General features: G+C 42.6%; 2 protein-coding genes and 1 long non-coding RNA gene across 3 annotated transcripts in view; 1 reads left to right on the forward strand and 2 right to left on the reverse strand.

Moving 5' to 3' along the window:
* Positions 1–1,533, forward strand: part of MTFR1 (mitochondrial fission regulator 1) — a 71,697-nt gene extending 70,164 nt beyond the window's left edge. The window contains exon 9 of the transcript XR_009697656.1: positions 808–1,533. The gene's annotated coding sequence lies outside the window, so the exon portion shown is untranslated. The remainder of the gene's footprint in view (positions 1–807) is intronic.
* On the reverse strand, positions 811–1,961 carry LOC133076992 (uncharacterized). Its single transcript, XR_009697657.1, has 3 exons — positions 1,815–1,961; positions 1,219–1,342; positions 811–988 (listed from the first exon to the last, which is right to left on the reverse strand). It is a non-coding gene; the product is annotated as an uncharacterized LOC133076992 (long non-coding RNA).
* Positions 1,962–2,221: 260 nt separating this feature from the next.
* PDE7A (phosphodiesterase 7A) overlaps positions 2,222–14,935 on the reverse strand; it is a 110,733-nt gene continuing 98,019 nt past the window's right edge. Inside the window, exons 8-13 of the mRNA XM_061171358.1 lie at positions 12,341–12,472; positions 12,051–12,142; positions 9,120–9,264; positions 8,579–8,675; positions 7,823–7,903; positions 2,222–3,920 (exon numbers count right to left, since the gene is read on the reverse strand). Coding sequence (XP_061027341.1) covers positions 3,712–3,920; positions 7,823–7,903; positions 8,579–8,675; positions 9,120–9,264; positions 12,051–12,142; positions 12,341–12,472 — 756 coding nt within the window. The 3' untranslated portion in view covers positions 2,222–3,711. The remainder of the gene's footprint in view (positions 3,921–7,822; positions 7,904–8,578; positions 8,676–9,119; positions 9,265–12,050; positions 12,143–12,340; positions 12,473–14,935) is intronic.

The following is a 14,935-nucleotide window of genomic DNA, read 5'->3' on the forward strand; positions in this document are numbered from 1 at the left end:
AAACCTCCAATGTGAAAATTTTAAAGTTTTAAGAAAATCGAAAGCTTTAAGAGTCAAGAAAGAATTTTGGAAAGAGAGGCTGTCATAGGAATCTTCAGAGAATTATTTGCACCTCTAACCTGTACCTAAGGTACAAACATATTTCCCAGGTTGGACAAAGGACATAAAATATTTACTTCTTTTATGTAAAGAGGATCATCATAAACCACCACACTCACGGAGTGCACATACTGACCAGGAACCAGATTGTTTTTGTTAAGCTAAGGCTTACCACAATTCTCTCTCCGAGGACCTTTAGCCTAGAGCAGAGGAGCTGCCCCCATGACTAAGGGCTGGCCCAGAGCCCCAAAGGGCTGCTGCAACGCTCAACAATTCTTTGAAGTCTCCTGTTTTATCTTAAAAATTTATGTGAATTTTGCATTCTCTTCCGTACTATTTAACTACTTATTTAACATGTGACCTTCTAAATTACTGTACTGTTGCCTCAAATTTTTCTAGAAAACCGATGTTCAAAGAATGTAGGTCCTGTTGAAGAAGCAGGGCTACAGACGGTAATACGATATATATGTAACAAAACATATCTTTGCAGTGGGTTTATTTTATGTGTAGGCAGGAGACGGGAGCAACACTCAGGTGTCTCCCCCTTGAGAATGGCAGTAAGAAGATAATCCTCTGAATATCAAACAGTGAGAAACATGTAACAGGTCAGAGAAGAAGAAAGCAATCATACACTGGCAGATGGAGCCCAGGCAGGCTCAGCTGACGCAAGGCTGAAGGTCTGACATGTCTGCTGGATGTGCCAATCAGGCAGGCGTGGAGAAGCAGCTCCTGGCAGAGAATCTGTAGCCTCGTTCAGGGGAACCGTGGTCCACAAACGAGTATCAGCAGGTCCGTCCCTGCAGGACGCGTGAGGCGACTTGCTTCCCTTGCTCAGAATCCACGCTCAAGCAACCGGCTGATCGTCGTTTGGCTTCCCGAGAACGTTTGCCTAAAGGGAGAGAATGATTGATAGTTATATTTCTCACTGTAAATTAAACTATTAACACTTAAAAAAACCATCAGTTTCTGTGAAATTGGTTAATGTGAGTTTGCTATGAGATATAGTTCTGCTTTCCATGTGCTGACATACTAGGTGTGTGAGCTTGCGAGTTTCCTTATCAGACACTGGATGCGTCAAATTTGCCAAGATGATACTCCTCATATAAGTGGCCAACTGACCTTCCCGAGATGGCCCTCGGCTCCACCACCATCAGACTCCTGCACCCAGCTGTCCAGTGTGGTGGCCACGAGCCACATGTGGAGACCGGGCACCTGAAGCATGGCTGGTCCGAACTGAGACGTGCTGTAAGCATAAAATACACGCCAGATTTCAAAGACTTTGTAACAGAAAAAGGAATGTAAAACATCTCAATAGTTTTTTAGAATGACTACATATTGACATGATAAAATATTTTGGATATGTTGGAATAAATATAATTATAAAATAGATTAATAAAATAATTAATAAAATTATTTATTAATTAATAAAATTAATTCCAGCTGTTTCTTTTTCCTTTTTTTAAAATGTGACTCCTTGGAAATTGACAATCACTGACTCGGCTCACACTGTATTTCTATCAGACATCACTCTTCTATGCAAATAATGACTATGTTTGAGTTCAAAGTTTACAGGTATCCCTTCTAATAAAATGGACTTGGGAGGATCCAGGAGAGGCCCAGTGGTACCTTTCTTACGCTGATACCAAAAGTAGTATTAAGTGGCCGTTTCTTATTACTTGACTTTTAAAAGGCCAATACGAGTAGTATGTTAGTACCTGCACGAAGGCCTGAGGTTCCCGCCGTGGGAACAAAGGGCTGTGGAGTCAAGAGGCTGGGCTCAGAGCCGACTTCTCCCGGCTGTTAGGACTCTGTCCACTACATCCCGGCCTCCGCTAGCTCACCCGTGAGGTGCAGGCAGCACACGGGCCCGCAGGACTCTGCCTGCGCCCAGCTCTGCCTGAACAAACGTGCGGCGAGCGAATGCCGGAGCCAAGAAGCAAATTCTTTGCTTCCCTAGTAATTTAGCGTTATGATTTCCAACGGACTGACTTATAGGTAAATATCAAAGATGAAAATGTGAAAAGATAGGTTTTTATTCATCAAAAGTTAACAGCAACAGGCACGTATTAAAATGAGTATGGCAAAGCCTTTTACAAATGGCTTTACACTCAAGCTTTCTCCCAAGAAAATGACTGTTGCAACAAACTTGTAAACATAATTAATAAACAGTCCTTTACAGTAACAAGGGAAATACAATTGAACTAAAAGAAAGCACCGGTTTCTCTTAAAACTAGATTACAGTTGTGCTTACTACACATAAAACATTTTAAAACAAATTACAAAAGTGGAATGTTGTAAGTTTAAAATTAGTCCTTAGATTTTGTCCTAGAAAACATCTGTTCACATCAAAAGGCCCATCAAAGGGTAACGTTTCATCAAAGGGGGAGGGACAAGAAAACAATGCACTTTTTTCAAATCAAAACAAGAAGTTTGGTCACTTAGCTTTGTGCATAGTTTAAGGCATCTGGAGCGATCTGTTACAGCTGACCTCCCTTCCCCTCCCCACGTGTGGCTGCTCATTATGTCACATTCTAAAATAATAAATAAAAGCTGACGTTCCCAATCCCTCCCACGTGGATAAATAGAACACATGCACAGTCACACATGCACGAGCGTGCCCCAGACACACATCCGCACACACACAACACGCCTCTCACTCCCTGCGAGAGGGACTTTAGTACCCTTGCTCTGAAGGACACACTTGCCCATCCCACTTTATTTCAGATTGGCAATACCCTGAGCTGATTATGGTGTTTTAAACATTCCACCCTTTTCTTGCATGTGCAGGTCAAGTGTACATTAGTGAAAACAACATGCAACGTCTTCACTGCGGAATCATAATACAGCTAGGACACTGGGGTTCTGCCCCTCCCACCCCAAATTAAAAACTAAGAGTTAAAAAAATTGCATTGCCAAACAGCACTGGAGTGAAAGCTCGGCGGCACTCTAGGATAAATGCTCAGTTTCCAGTGCACAAAATAAAACGATAGCAAATGGGAGGCTTTGGTGGCATCCAAAGAAGAAGAAAGGCAAACCGGGGGAAAGAGCTGCAGTTTAGGTTTGATCTTTAAAATTCTTAGTGGTTCCTTCACAATCATGCTCCAAGGCGGATTGAGAACCAATATTTCAGAGTTGGTCTGTAAACATCGAGTCTGGCCAGAGGCGCAGAGGCTGGGCACTTCACATTTCCATTTTCTCCGAGAGAACTTAGTGGAAGGTACAGATACACACTGTTGCATCAGACGGGTTAAATTCCAAAGATTTCTGCTGAAGGCTTCGGTTCAAGTTTCAGGATGCTTCGAGAAGCACGAGGGCCACCGCACAACTTCCTGCAAAACTTTGTTATTCCCTTTGGTTCGCTCCCGCTGGGCTTTGCATATTCAAGGTTTCACACGAAAGCCAAATGCATATTGCTGTATGTTCGAGTCTTATAATTAAAAAGTGGGTTCAAATGATCCAACAGAGGAAATCTTGGAAATAAATAATGCTGGCGTCATTCACTTCCCTTGGCAGTCAAGAGTAAAGTTCTCTCACCTCAAGACCCCATTCACATTTCTAACGACCTCCAGAGGCAGTCTGCCCCCTGACGGCGGGGGGGTGGGGGGGTGGTGGTTAGGATAACCGGTTCTCCTGAGGTAATAACTGTGAATTCAGCTCCTCAAATGCAGCACCAGTGTCCTCGCTGCTGGACTGTTCTCGCTGCAGTCCCTTCCAGCTGGCTTTGTTCAGCCCCACGTGTCCGAGCATTGTCTGCGACAGCCTGCTGTTGGAGAACCGGGCCCATTCTGTGAACAGAGGCTCCACGAGATACGTCATGAAACCTGAGACAGTAAGAGAAAAGGTATTAGTGGATGTTCTGAAACTTTACAACGTCGAGATAGTGTTTACTCTCTTCGGTCCTATTCCAATATTACCTCTTCTTTTTCAAAAGATGTGTGTGTAGATTTACATATCTTCTCTGAAGAATCTATTTAGGTAACTTACTGAAACCTGAAGTAAAGGTGAACTGACAAACATAGCCCATCTCTTCTGACGACTCCTCTCAGCTGCACCAACCATATCCTTCTATTTCAGCAAACCCGCAGCGGCCCTCAACCCTGAGGAGTAGGGCACAGTGTGCCCAAGGCTAAGGGGGTCCCCCCGGGGCTGCGGGTGACGAGGCCGGACTGAGGCGCGGCTGCCCTACCGTCCGGGCTGGTAATCGTCACACCTGGTCATGAGCACAGTGGGCCTGCTACGAACCTCAGGATTTATAAAGCCAAAACGCATGCCACAAAGTGTGAGTCTAAAACGAACAGAGGAGATTAGTTTAGACAATTAGGAAAGTGAACATCAAAAGTGTACCAGGGGCCTACTTTACAGACAGTTCCTACAATCGATCTCCCTTAATTCACAGTCAGAAAAGGAGAAGGAGTGGTCTCGGGCCTGTCTGCATCTCGGGGTTACACAGCACTCGAGCCCACATTACAGCTGACTTAATACTACATAGTGTCTTACACAGGGTGAAAGAAGCCTCCTAGAAAATGCCTTAACAATCAGATCACATCTATTAGGAGAAGCAAATAACATTATCTTCCTAAACTTTTGATCAAGGACAGGAAAATGTACATTCAAATTCTATCACTGCTTGTTTAACAGTTTTAAAATTTTCTTCATCTCCAAAACTGTTTCTTTTCAGCAAAAGACCACATGGACCACAGAAAACACAGGTTCCGTTTAGCCAACAAAAGAAATCTCACTGGAAATAAAGCACCCACTACTTTTAATTAGAAAAGTCATATATGGTCTGATGATTGAATTTTTTTAAGTGTACAAATTATGGTATCTGAAGTAGTAGTTACGATATTGGAAATAAGGCTTTCTTCCATTTCTTTCTTTCTTTTTTTAAAAAATTTATTTTTTTTTGGCTGCGTTGGGTCTTTGTTGCTGCGTGTGGGCTTTCTCTAGTTGCGGTGAGCGGGGGCTACTCTTTGTTGTGGTGCGCGGGCTTCTCATTGCGGTGGCTTCTCTTGTTGTGGAGCACGGGCTCTAGGCGCATGGGCTTCAGTAGTTGTGGCACGTGGGCTCAGTAGCTGTAGCTCGCGGGCTCTAGAGCACAGGCTCAGTAGTTGTGGCACACGGGCTTAGTTGCTCCGCGGCATGTGGGATCTTCCCGGACCAGGGCTTGAACCCGTGTCCCCTGCACTGGCAGGCAGATTCTCAGCCACTGCGCCACCAGGGAAGTCCTCCATTTCTTTCTTTCATCTCTTCCATCCCCTCCACACATGTTAACTGAGAACCTTCTAGATGCCAGGCACTGCTCTGGGGTGGCCACGGATAAGCAGTGGACAGACAGACAGACAAGATGTGCTCTCCACAAGTTACGTCTAGTGAGGAGAGAGAGGACACGGGAAAACGGCATCACTGCAGTCAAAGAGCAGAGCGGCTTCTGGCAGCCAAGCCACCCCTTCACCCCCGGGTCAGGCTGAGCCAGCTGCCAGAGCCCTGTCTTTTCCAGGTGCCACAGTCAAGTCGTTAGCAGCCGGAGTGTTGCACCCAAATGCAGAACCTTATTACCACAGGTTTCACGCGATCCATCTTCTTTGATTCTCCTGCTGTTCCAACTGGTTGAGAGCTGCATCCTGCTTCTCGCATCCAACACATCAGCTCGCACTTCTGGCTCTATGGTACCCAGGATTCTTTTAGGTCTTAAGTACCTGATAACAATGCAGAGGCCGGGGCCACGGACACAGCCACGTGGCGGGACGCTACTCGTGAGCTCATCCACCTGTGAACCCCCTTAACTGTCCCAGCCCACGCGCCTCTATCTCTTCTCCTCAGATACCGCAGGACGCTGTGTCCAATGCCTCACCCTTACCCGGTACGTGACAGGACCTAGTGTTCCTACCAAAGAAGAAAACCGTATTAATTAAACATGACTTCTACCTACTGACCATATGCTGGCTCCGAGTAACTGCTGCTTAGCACGGAGTTCATTCTGATCGTCCCGACTTACCCTAGGAAGAGGGTCTCTGCAAGCCCCATTTTACCTAGGATTTGATGTCAGAAAGACCAGCACCTGTTATCTGTACAAACTGGGCAAACTATGTGGAAAAGAACACCAGCAGCGCCTGTGTCCTCGGGTGCCGTGAGGGGTCGGCCCACGTCAACCGTCACCGCCTTCTACCTTATCCCTGCCCCCGGGAGACCGGGTCCACAACTGCCCAACGCTGACAAGGTCAGAAACGACAAGAACGGTTTAAGGGATCTAGCTTCTTGTCCCTTTTAAAAATTGCAGTTTTTTAAACCTCATTTGCAACGTCTCTCGTGAATCAAGGGAGTAACTTACTGAGGCAAGAAGTAAGCTGGAGCGTGTGCACAAGCCACCCCCTCCTCTTCAACTCAGTCCCCTCTGCCCACATTTCATCCGCTCGTCCGCATTCGAAGGTTATTCCCCTTGAGGATCAGGGCAGAGCAGATCGGTTTCTTGTCCTGTCACCCCCTCCCCTCCCGCCTCCCTCCCCAGCGCTCCTGACCAGTCCGAGCTCCCGGGGGACCCGGCGTCCCCGCGCTGTCCCCGCAGGCCTGGGCCTCGCTCTCCTGCATCTCTACTGCCCCCTCTGCAGCCAGATCATTGCTACCCACTGCCTCCCCCGGAGGATCCTCTGCAACTGCTGTACAATGTTAGAATTCTGTTTCTGAATTTCTGACCCTCCAGCACAGTCCTCTTTTCCGGGTATTATGCCACAGTATTGTGCTATCTTCTGAATTTCTAGAAACTTTCTCTGTCTGAAGTTTCTGGACACACTTCACTATTGTCAACCGCGTCCTGAGAGGTCCTGCTCAGTATCAGCCACCAAAATTACGCCCATCCCTCCATATCCTTCTGAGTGACCCCCACCTGGCAATCCACCCAGCACACCCCAAACCTGGCCCATCTTCCCTCGGCTCGTCTACAACAAGCTGCACAGTCTTGAATCACAGCCCCTTCGCGGTGCTGCCTCTTACAGCCACAATCCACTCAACAAGCAGTTCTCACGTGACCGCGCCCCTGGCAACACCCCTCCAAAGGCCAGGTCAGCACCTGGCAGCTATGACGACGGGCATCTAGCGCCTCCAGAGGGGGGACGACTGCCCGGAGAGAGTGAAAGGTGGCTTCTGGGGGTGACATCTGAGGTGGATCCTCAAGAAAAAGGAGCCTATTAGGTAGATGGGGGGCCTGGCGAGGCACAGAGTGAAGGAGCACCAGGGATTTGGGGAGCCCCGGGGAGTCCCAAGTTGCTGTAGAGAAACGAGGGGGGAAGGTGTTGGGGAGAAGACGGAAGAGACAATTCGAGGCCAGGTTACAAGGGGCCTGTGTGAGGTGCTGAAGAGTTAGCTTCAACCAGCAGGCAGCGGTGAGAGAAAAGCTGGCAGTCGTGGAAGCTGGTCTTCCCCTGACCGTCAGGCCCAGCGGTCCCAGAATGACGCCAATGAGGCTCCCACATGGGAAAATGATGCTTTCTTTCCATTTTAGAACAGAAAGTTATTGCTACCTGCTCTGCTTTTTAGGAACTAAAATCAAATGAGAGTAAATTATAAGAGCCAAAAAAAGGAAAAACAAGAATAAAATTTCTTAAATTATTTAAAAATTAGAAATAGGCATAATTTTAATACTGATATTTCAGATGTACCTCTCTCTTCTTGACAAACTTAAAATCAGTGGCATTTTAAAAACCAGTTACATCTAAGTGTGCATAGTTACCAATCTGGATGTTGGCAATAGATTCGGTCTGACGGTCGCAAAGTGGACTCACAGCCAGATGGTACTTTTTTTCTACGTCTCCTAGAAATTAAAAAAGAAAACAGAATTCTTAATGTGGAATATACCTACTGGTTAAATATATAACGGAAGTCTTCACCTCACCTGTAAATTCCTTAGGAATAATGTAACACACTTAATCCTCATGAGACGATGCCTTCTAAATTAGTTCTTTTTTTAAACTTTAAGTTATTCATACATAGAAAAGGCTGCCAAGCCGACATCCTATTTTAAATGGAGAGGGTGGAAAACTTTTACTAGGTGTTATCCCAAGACTGTAATTCTGTCAGCATTTTAATTTAAAACTCAGATTTCTGAAAGGAAGGTGCATGGAACGAAGATCCTTGGTTCCTGGCTTTAAATCACAAAACATGTCTTACAGGGTCATGTGGCCATGACCTCCACACAAGACCAGGATGGAGCAAGGGCAGGAAAATCTTTCTGTACAGAAAAACTTCCAGCCCGCTCCACGTCTAATTCATAAATGCCTACACACACATCAGATCATTTCAAAAGAGAACTGCTAATTTTCAAAACAGATGCTCAATTTGTGCATTATTGGTTATATGTACATCTACTGCGAATTGTCACTAAAACTATCAGGCACCTACTGCTAGACTCTGCAATTGTCTGAGTTATTTTATTCATATGATGCTAAAAAATGAACTGAATAGATTATCACTCAATACTGTAACTTGCCTTGATGGAAGAACTCCTCTGTTACTTTTTCACTCCACTGCTTGCTTAATTCCCAGGTCCGACAGGGGTTACAAATATCAGCACATTTCAAAGCCATCTAGCAAGGAAAATATTAAAATTGTCTTAAGGAAAAAAGTAAAATTTCAATTTTACTAAGCTTAATATACGCTAATAGTGGGGAAAAGAACACCTTAGAAAAGAAAAAGAAAATGTTGCAACAGGAAATTCATTATCCTTTATACTGATTTTACGATACTATTGGTTGTAACAATCATTTTTGCAGAAACACTGAAAGCCTACTAACCAAGTTATACACGCTTGATAATTCTGGAGAGGCAAGCATAGGACTGCACTAACCAGAAAGCTACAAAGAAATCAGCCACTTCTCTCTCATTTTTTAGATATGAGAACTTATTAAAATAAAATGAAATGCTTTCCCTCAAGATTTAACCACTCAGAAGACTACACGAGAATATTTCATTTTTATTCTAATAGTCATATGATTTGCTCTAGAAATAGAATCTTTCCAAGCTCATTTTACCTGTAAAACCAAATGCCTATGCCTGGCGTCTTCCAGACGTAAGTCGCCTTTGTCCAGATGGGCCCTAAACAAGGACAGGTACTCGTTCTGCCGGCTGATGTCCGTGGCCAGTATCAGAGCGCCTATCTGAGCCTCCATCTGTTGTCTGGAATTAGAGAAACACAAGTCTTTCAACTGAATAGCCACTTCTTGATTATTTTTTCCTTAAGTCTTTTTTTTTTTTAAATCTTATTTTAATTAATTAATTTTTTTATATATATATATATTTTATTTTTGGCTGTGTTGGGTCTTCGTTTCTGTGCGAGGGCTTTCTCTAGTTGCGGCAAGCGGGGGCCACTCTTCATCGCGGTGCGCGGGCCTCTCACTATCGTGGCCTCTCGTTGCGGAGCACAGGCTCCAGACGCGCAGGCTCAGTAGTTGTAGCTCACAGGCCTAGTTGCTCCGTGGCATGTGGGATCTTCCCAGACCAGGGCTCGAACCCGTGTCCCCTGCATTTTCAGGCGGATTCTCAACCACTGCGCCACCAGGGAAGCCCTTTTTCCTTAAGTCTTAATACTCAGAAAGCTTTACAGGGCCCTAAGATATTCTAACTGCCATTCAACTTTTAACCTACCAAAAAGATGGATTTAAAGAATGCATTTAAAAAACCTACTAAAATAATCAAAACTAAAACCAAGAGAGTTTGTAGGAAAATACCAATATGCAAACACTCCAAAAAGAATGCCTAAAGGTGGAATTATATGCCTAAGAAAGTCTATGTAAGATTGGCATGCTGCTTGAGAAAATTCTTCGCCGGGATGCAGTGAACAACTTTGGACTCTTTTTTGGTGCCTGAGATCTGAGAGGCAGAAGGAGGGTCAGATGGGGGAAGAACAGCCCATTCAACCACACTGACTTCTGCAGACATTTGAAGATGTCTGACTAAAACCTGATGAAGTTCCACCAATTTAATAAAGTTTAGACTCAACTATGTTTTCAGGGCCAAATTCAAGAATTAATTATCCAAATTTTCTGGAAGGGAAAAGGTAACATGTTACTACAAATAACAAATACATTATATCATTTAAAAAACCGCCTCAAAAACAAATACCGTATGCTAATGCATGCATATGGAATCTAAAAAAACTGTACTGATGAACCTAGTGGCAGGGCAGGAATAAAGACGCAGACGTAGAGAACGGACTTCAGGACACAGCTGGGGAAAGGGAAGCTGGGACAAAGTGAGAGCGTAGCACTGACATATATACACTACCAAATGTAAAAGAGATGGCTAGTGGGAAGCAGCTGCATAGCACAGGGAGATCAGCTCGGTGCGCTGTGTGCACCTAGAGGGGTGGGATAGGGAGGGTGGGAGGGAGGCTCAAGAGGGAGGGGATATGGGGATATATGTATATGTATAGCTGATTCACTTTGTTATAAAGCAGAAACTAACACACCATTGTAAAGCAATTATACTCCAATAAAGATATTAAAAAAAAAAACTGTTTCAAGTCAAATAAGAGAAATGTTTAAAAATTCCTTGTTTCAATGGGCCATCACAAACATTATCTTTGTATAATCATCAGTAAAGAGCGGTCAATAGAGTAAAAGGCTCTAAGATGGTTTTTTTGGGGACCCTAGTCCGCCATCTTCTTGGTCTGCCAACTTTCCGAATAAAGTCATATTCTTTGTTTCAGAAAAATATAAAATTAAAAAATAAAAGGCTCACAATATTGAACAGTAAATAAAACAAACCCTAAGCAAACATAAAAGAATGCTATTACGCAGTATTCCTTATTTTCAGTTTTTATTTGTACTAAAATATGAGAATTCAACAGGGTTAATCATCAAATGCAAAACATGATAAAAAGGGAATAATGAAGCAAACAATTTAATCTGCCTTAGTCAAGAAAAAGAGAACTTATATATACAAACACCGCGTGGTTTAAGCAGTTTTTATATTTGTACTATGACAAGAAACAATTTTACTTACCAGAAGTACTGTCATAACTCCAAATGGTATCCATGAATACAGATTTAAAAAAATAAAAAGTAAAGTCCAGCTTTTTTCTCACGGACATTACCAAAAACATTTTTGTTTTTTTATGAAGTTGTTTTAAATTGTGAAAGGGAGAAAGGAAAGAACAATGACAGTAACTTAAATCTTGATACCCAAATGTATTTTTATGTCTCACACCTTTTTTCTAGAAGTAGGTGGTTTATATCCACTGACATGGTTTTCCTAAGTGCAGCTTCTCTTGCTGAGGCATCATTAAAAGCTTCAGTTTGTGGACCAATGACATGAGATTTTGTTGACCACCACCATCATTATCATATTGGGCTCATTTACATGAATGCTTTTTATTAGCCTTTCAAATGGCCTGCTCAACATCAAATGATATTTTCTAAAAAAAAATGTAGTATTTTCTGTTCTTTCAATTCATTATTTTATCCTATAACTCTAGCAGTGACTCTAGGACTATGTTATTGAGGATACAAAGCATGCTTTTCACGTCTTATCAGTTTTGAAAACTTCCTGGAACAGGTTTTAATGATCTATTTCTTATACAGATTGTTTACTTTCTATCCAATTTACCTTTACAGCTAGAACTTACGGTTTAATTCAAAAGAGCATAAAATGGAAATAGGTAATACCATTTACATAAATAAGCAGTAAACCATGACTAAGCCATTGTGTATTTGGAGTGGATTTTATAGTATCTATGAGTGATCCTTCATAAAAATTCACTGAAAAAAAATTACTACTGACTGTATTTCAGAACAGGTTTAAATTATTAAAATTTTGATGTAAACTTGTAAAATAAGATAATTTACCCAAAAATTGTGGAACACCTGAATATAACAACATAATTTTAAAAACTTTATACGGTTGTTTTTGCAACTTAATTTCCACAGTTCATAACTAATTAATTTTGTCTTAGTCCAACCTACCTGCTTTCTAATGGCATATGTGAGAATAAACCGGATTCTCTCAATAAACCCACTGCAGATCTCCAGTGGTGATTTTCCAGTACTGAGGTATTCTACAAAAAAAAAAACCGGGCATATCTGAGTAAATGGTAAGTCTTTTTCTGAACATAAAGAATTATTTGTAAGTAATATTAATCTGATTAAAATTCAAACATTCATTGAGAATTTATTTACTCCTTTCACTTCTTTAAAACATGACACATTTTCTAGAATGCAAGAATATTAAATTTTGAGGATAAAATTGCACTAACCTTGTATAAAGTTGCCAAGTAATGGTTAGTTTTAATAAGGAAAGGTTGATTAACACCTGGATGATCCAGATCATGAGTTGCAGCTGCAATTAAGCTCAGCAAGACGTCCCAAGGAGTTACAGAATTGGCAAGCTGGAGTGCGGCAAGGAGTAACTGATTACAGACATATTGCAAACACGCTCTGCGCCATTACAGTAGCTGTTCTAAATCAGCCCCGAATGAGTGTCGATGGTCTCCTCCCGCCACGTGTCTCAGACTGCTCATCCAGGCCACGGCGTGCCTGCCAGGGGCTGGCCTCCTCCCGACCCTGGCGGCAGGCGTGGTATAATGGTGTCCCTGCCCACGTGGAATTCAAGGATGCACCTCATCCTTCATTTGAAACTAGCATAATTAAGATGACAGCTAAAGTATAAACCACCATTTTGAGAAATAAAAGTTTTCAAACAACAAACAGAGATTTGAGTATTTCTGTTACTGTTGTCAGAGAAGGCCTATGAGGTTTTAAAAAAATTTTTATCATGGTGAGAACACTTAAGGTGAGATCTACCCTTCTAACAGATGCTTAAGTGTACAATACTGCAAACCTATGACTGAGGGTGTGTGTTTATCAATAAATTGGTTACTGGGTTTCAATCAAGAACCCAAATGCAAGGTTACTACTGAGGTCCCAAATGTTGAAGGAAGCTACTGAGTCATCACGGAGCGGAAGTTTATGTCAGGTTGGTAATGAAATCCTCTCCCAATGGATGGACAGTTCAGAACAGCATACACAGTGTATTCATCTCAGGAAAAGCCATCCGGTACACTAGCCATTATAATTTTATTCTCCACAGTCATTTACTATTCTTGACAAAATAACCACAATAAATAAGCTTATTTACCTGACTGAAGTTTTCAACGACAAAAAATGCTCACCCGGAGTGTGTCACACCTACTTTTCATGAACCACCTCTTGCTTCCCGGCAAGCTTCTACTCTCCCTTTAAGGCCCAGCCCTCGCCCAGCCCCGGCCCACAAATGACTGACTGCATTCTTGCAGCACATTTCACATCCCGCCACACCAACGCTGCCAGAGCGCAGCGTGCGCCTGTTTAGCTTTACACTAGGGCAGTGCTCTCTAAACGTGCAGGGTCCTGTGCCCTAACAGTAGAAAAGTGTTCTGAGCATATGCCACCAATATAGGTATACTTACTTACAGATTACAACACGGAGCCAACCCATATTGCACATGATAAAACACGGATGAAAACTGAAAAGTTTTAAAATACGAGATAAAAAAATTTTTGATTCAAATTCTAGTATATTCTTTCTATGCCAGAATGGATTTTTTTTCCATCCCCTGCGCCAAGTTCATCTTGGTCTGAAAAAAACCACTGTCGGAGGGCCTGAATCCACTAAAATAGTGTAAGCTGTTTGAGGGCAGAGAATGTAAATTATTTATTTTTGTATTACCTGTAAATGGTATATAGAGAAACGCAATGAATGGGTAGAAGATGGTGAAGACAATTATTTCCTCTTTAGGATATGCAAAAGCATAAAAAAAAAAAAAAAGATTTTAAAAGTGCTGCTTGGACTTCCCTGGTAGCACAGTGGTTACAAATCCACCTGCCAATGCAGGGGACACGGGTTCAAGCCCTGGTCTGGGAAGATCCCACATGTCGCGGAGCAACTAAGCCCCGTGCGCCACAACTACTGAGCCTGCGCTCTAGAGCCCGTGAGCCACAATTACTGAGCCCACGAGCCACAACTACTGAAGCCTGCGCGCCTAGAGCCCATGCTCCGCAACAAGAGAAGCCACCGCAGTGAGAAGCCCGCGCACCGCAAGGAAGAGTAGCCCCTGCTCGCCGCAACTAGAGAAAGCCCGCATGCAGCAACGAAGACCCAATGCAGCCCAAAATAAATAAATAAATAAAAAGAGTGCTGCTTACTAATCAAGATGAACAGAAGGCACACTCCACGGAGCATCCTGCATATAAAGCTACATCCCCTCCTGACATAAAAATGTAGGCATGGCTGTGGATATCTTAAGAACATGTGATTTGTTAAGCAATATTCAGAAGTGTTATATTTTTATGATAACTTTGGCAGAAGAACAGACGTGTACCAGCCTGGGAGAATGCAATAATCCAGAATTGTTAAAAATTAATGTATGACTTACACATGACATCAAACAGTCTCAGGCAGATTAAAGAGTTAACTATTAAAAATAGAAACATGAGAAGTAGCAGTTGGGTTGTTAAAGTTCTGTGAAGGAAAAGTAAGTTCTAAGTTTGAAAACAAATCACACATGCAAAAAAAATTTTGAATAAAAATGCAACATTTCTGCTTGTTACAAAAATCTTTCATCAGATAAAAAACTTTATGAGTTTCCTAACAAAGACAAGGAAGTCAATGACATTAATGCAATTTTTAAAACTAGATTTTTTTGAAAAAGACAAATGTTATTCCTATTTCTGTTGCTATTAGGTGCCGTTAGGCTCAACTGGAACAAAATTATAATCTATATTTTGAGGTTCAGCTTTGAGGACATAAGAAATAAATACTAAAGTTAGAGCTGATACAAGTACACACAGAAGGAACTTTCAATAATTTCTTG

This window comes from Eubalaena glacialis, chromosome 17, assembly GCF_028564815.1.
Source record: "Eubalaena glacialis isolate mEubGla1 chromosome 17, mEubGla1.1.hap2.+ XY, whole genome shotgun sequence".
Taxonomy (NCBI): Eukaryota; Metazoa; Chordata; class Mammalia; order Artiodactyla; family Balaenidae; genus Eubalaena; species Eubalaena glacialis.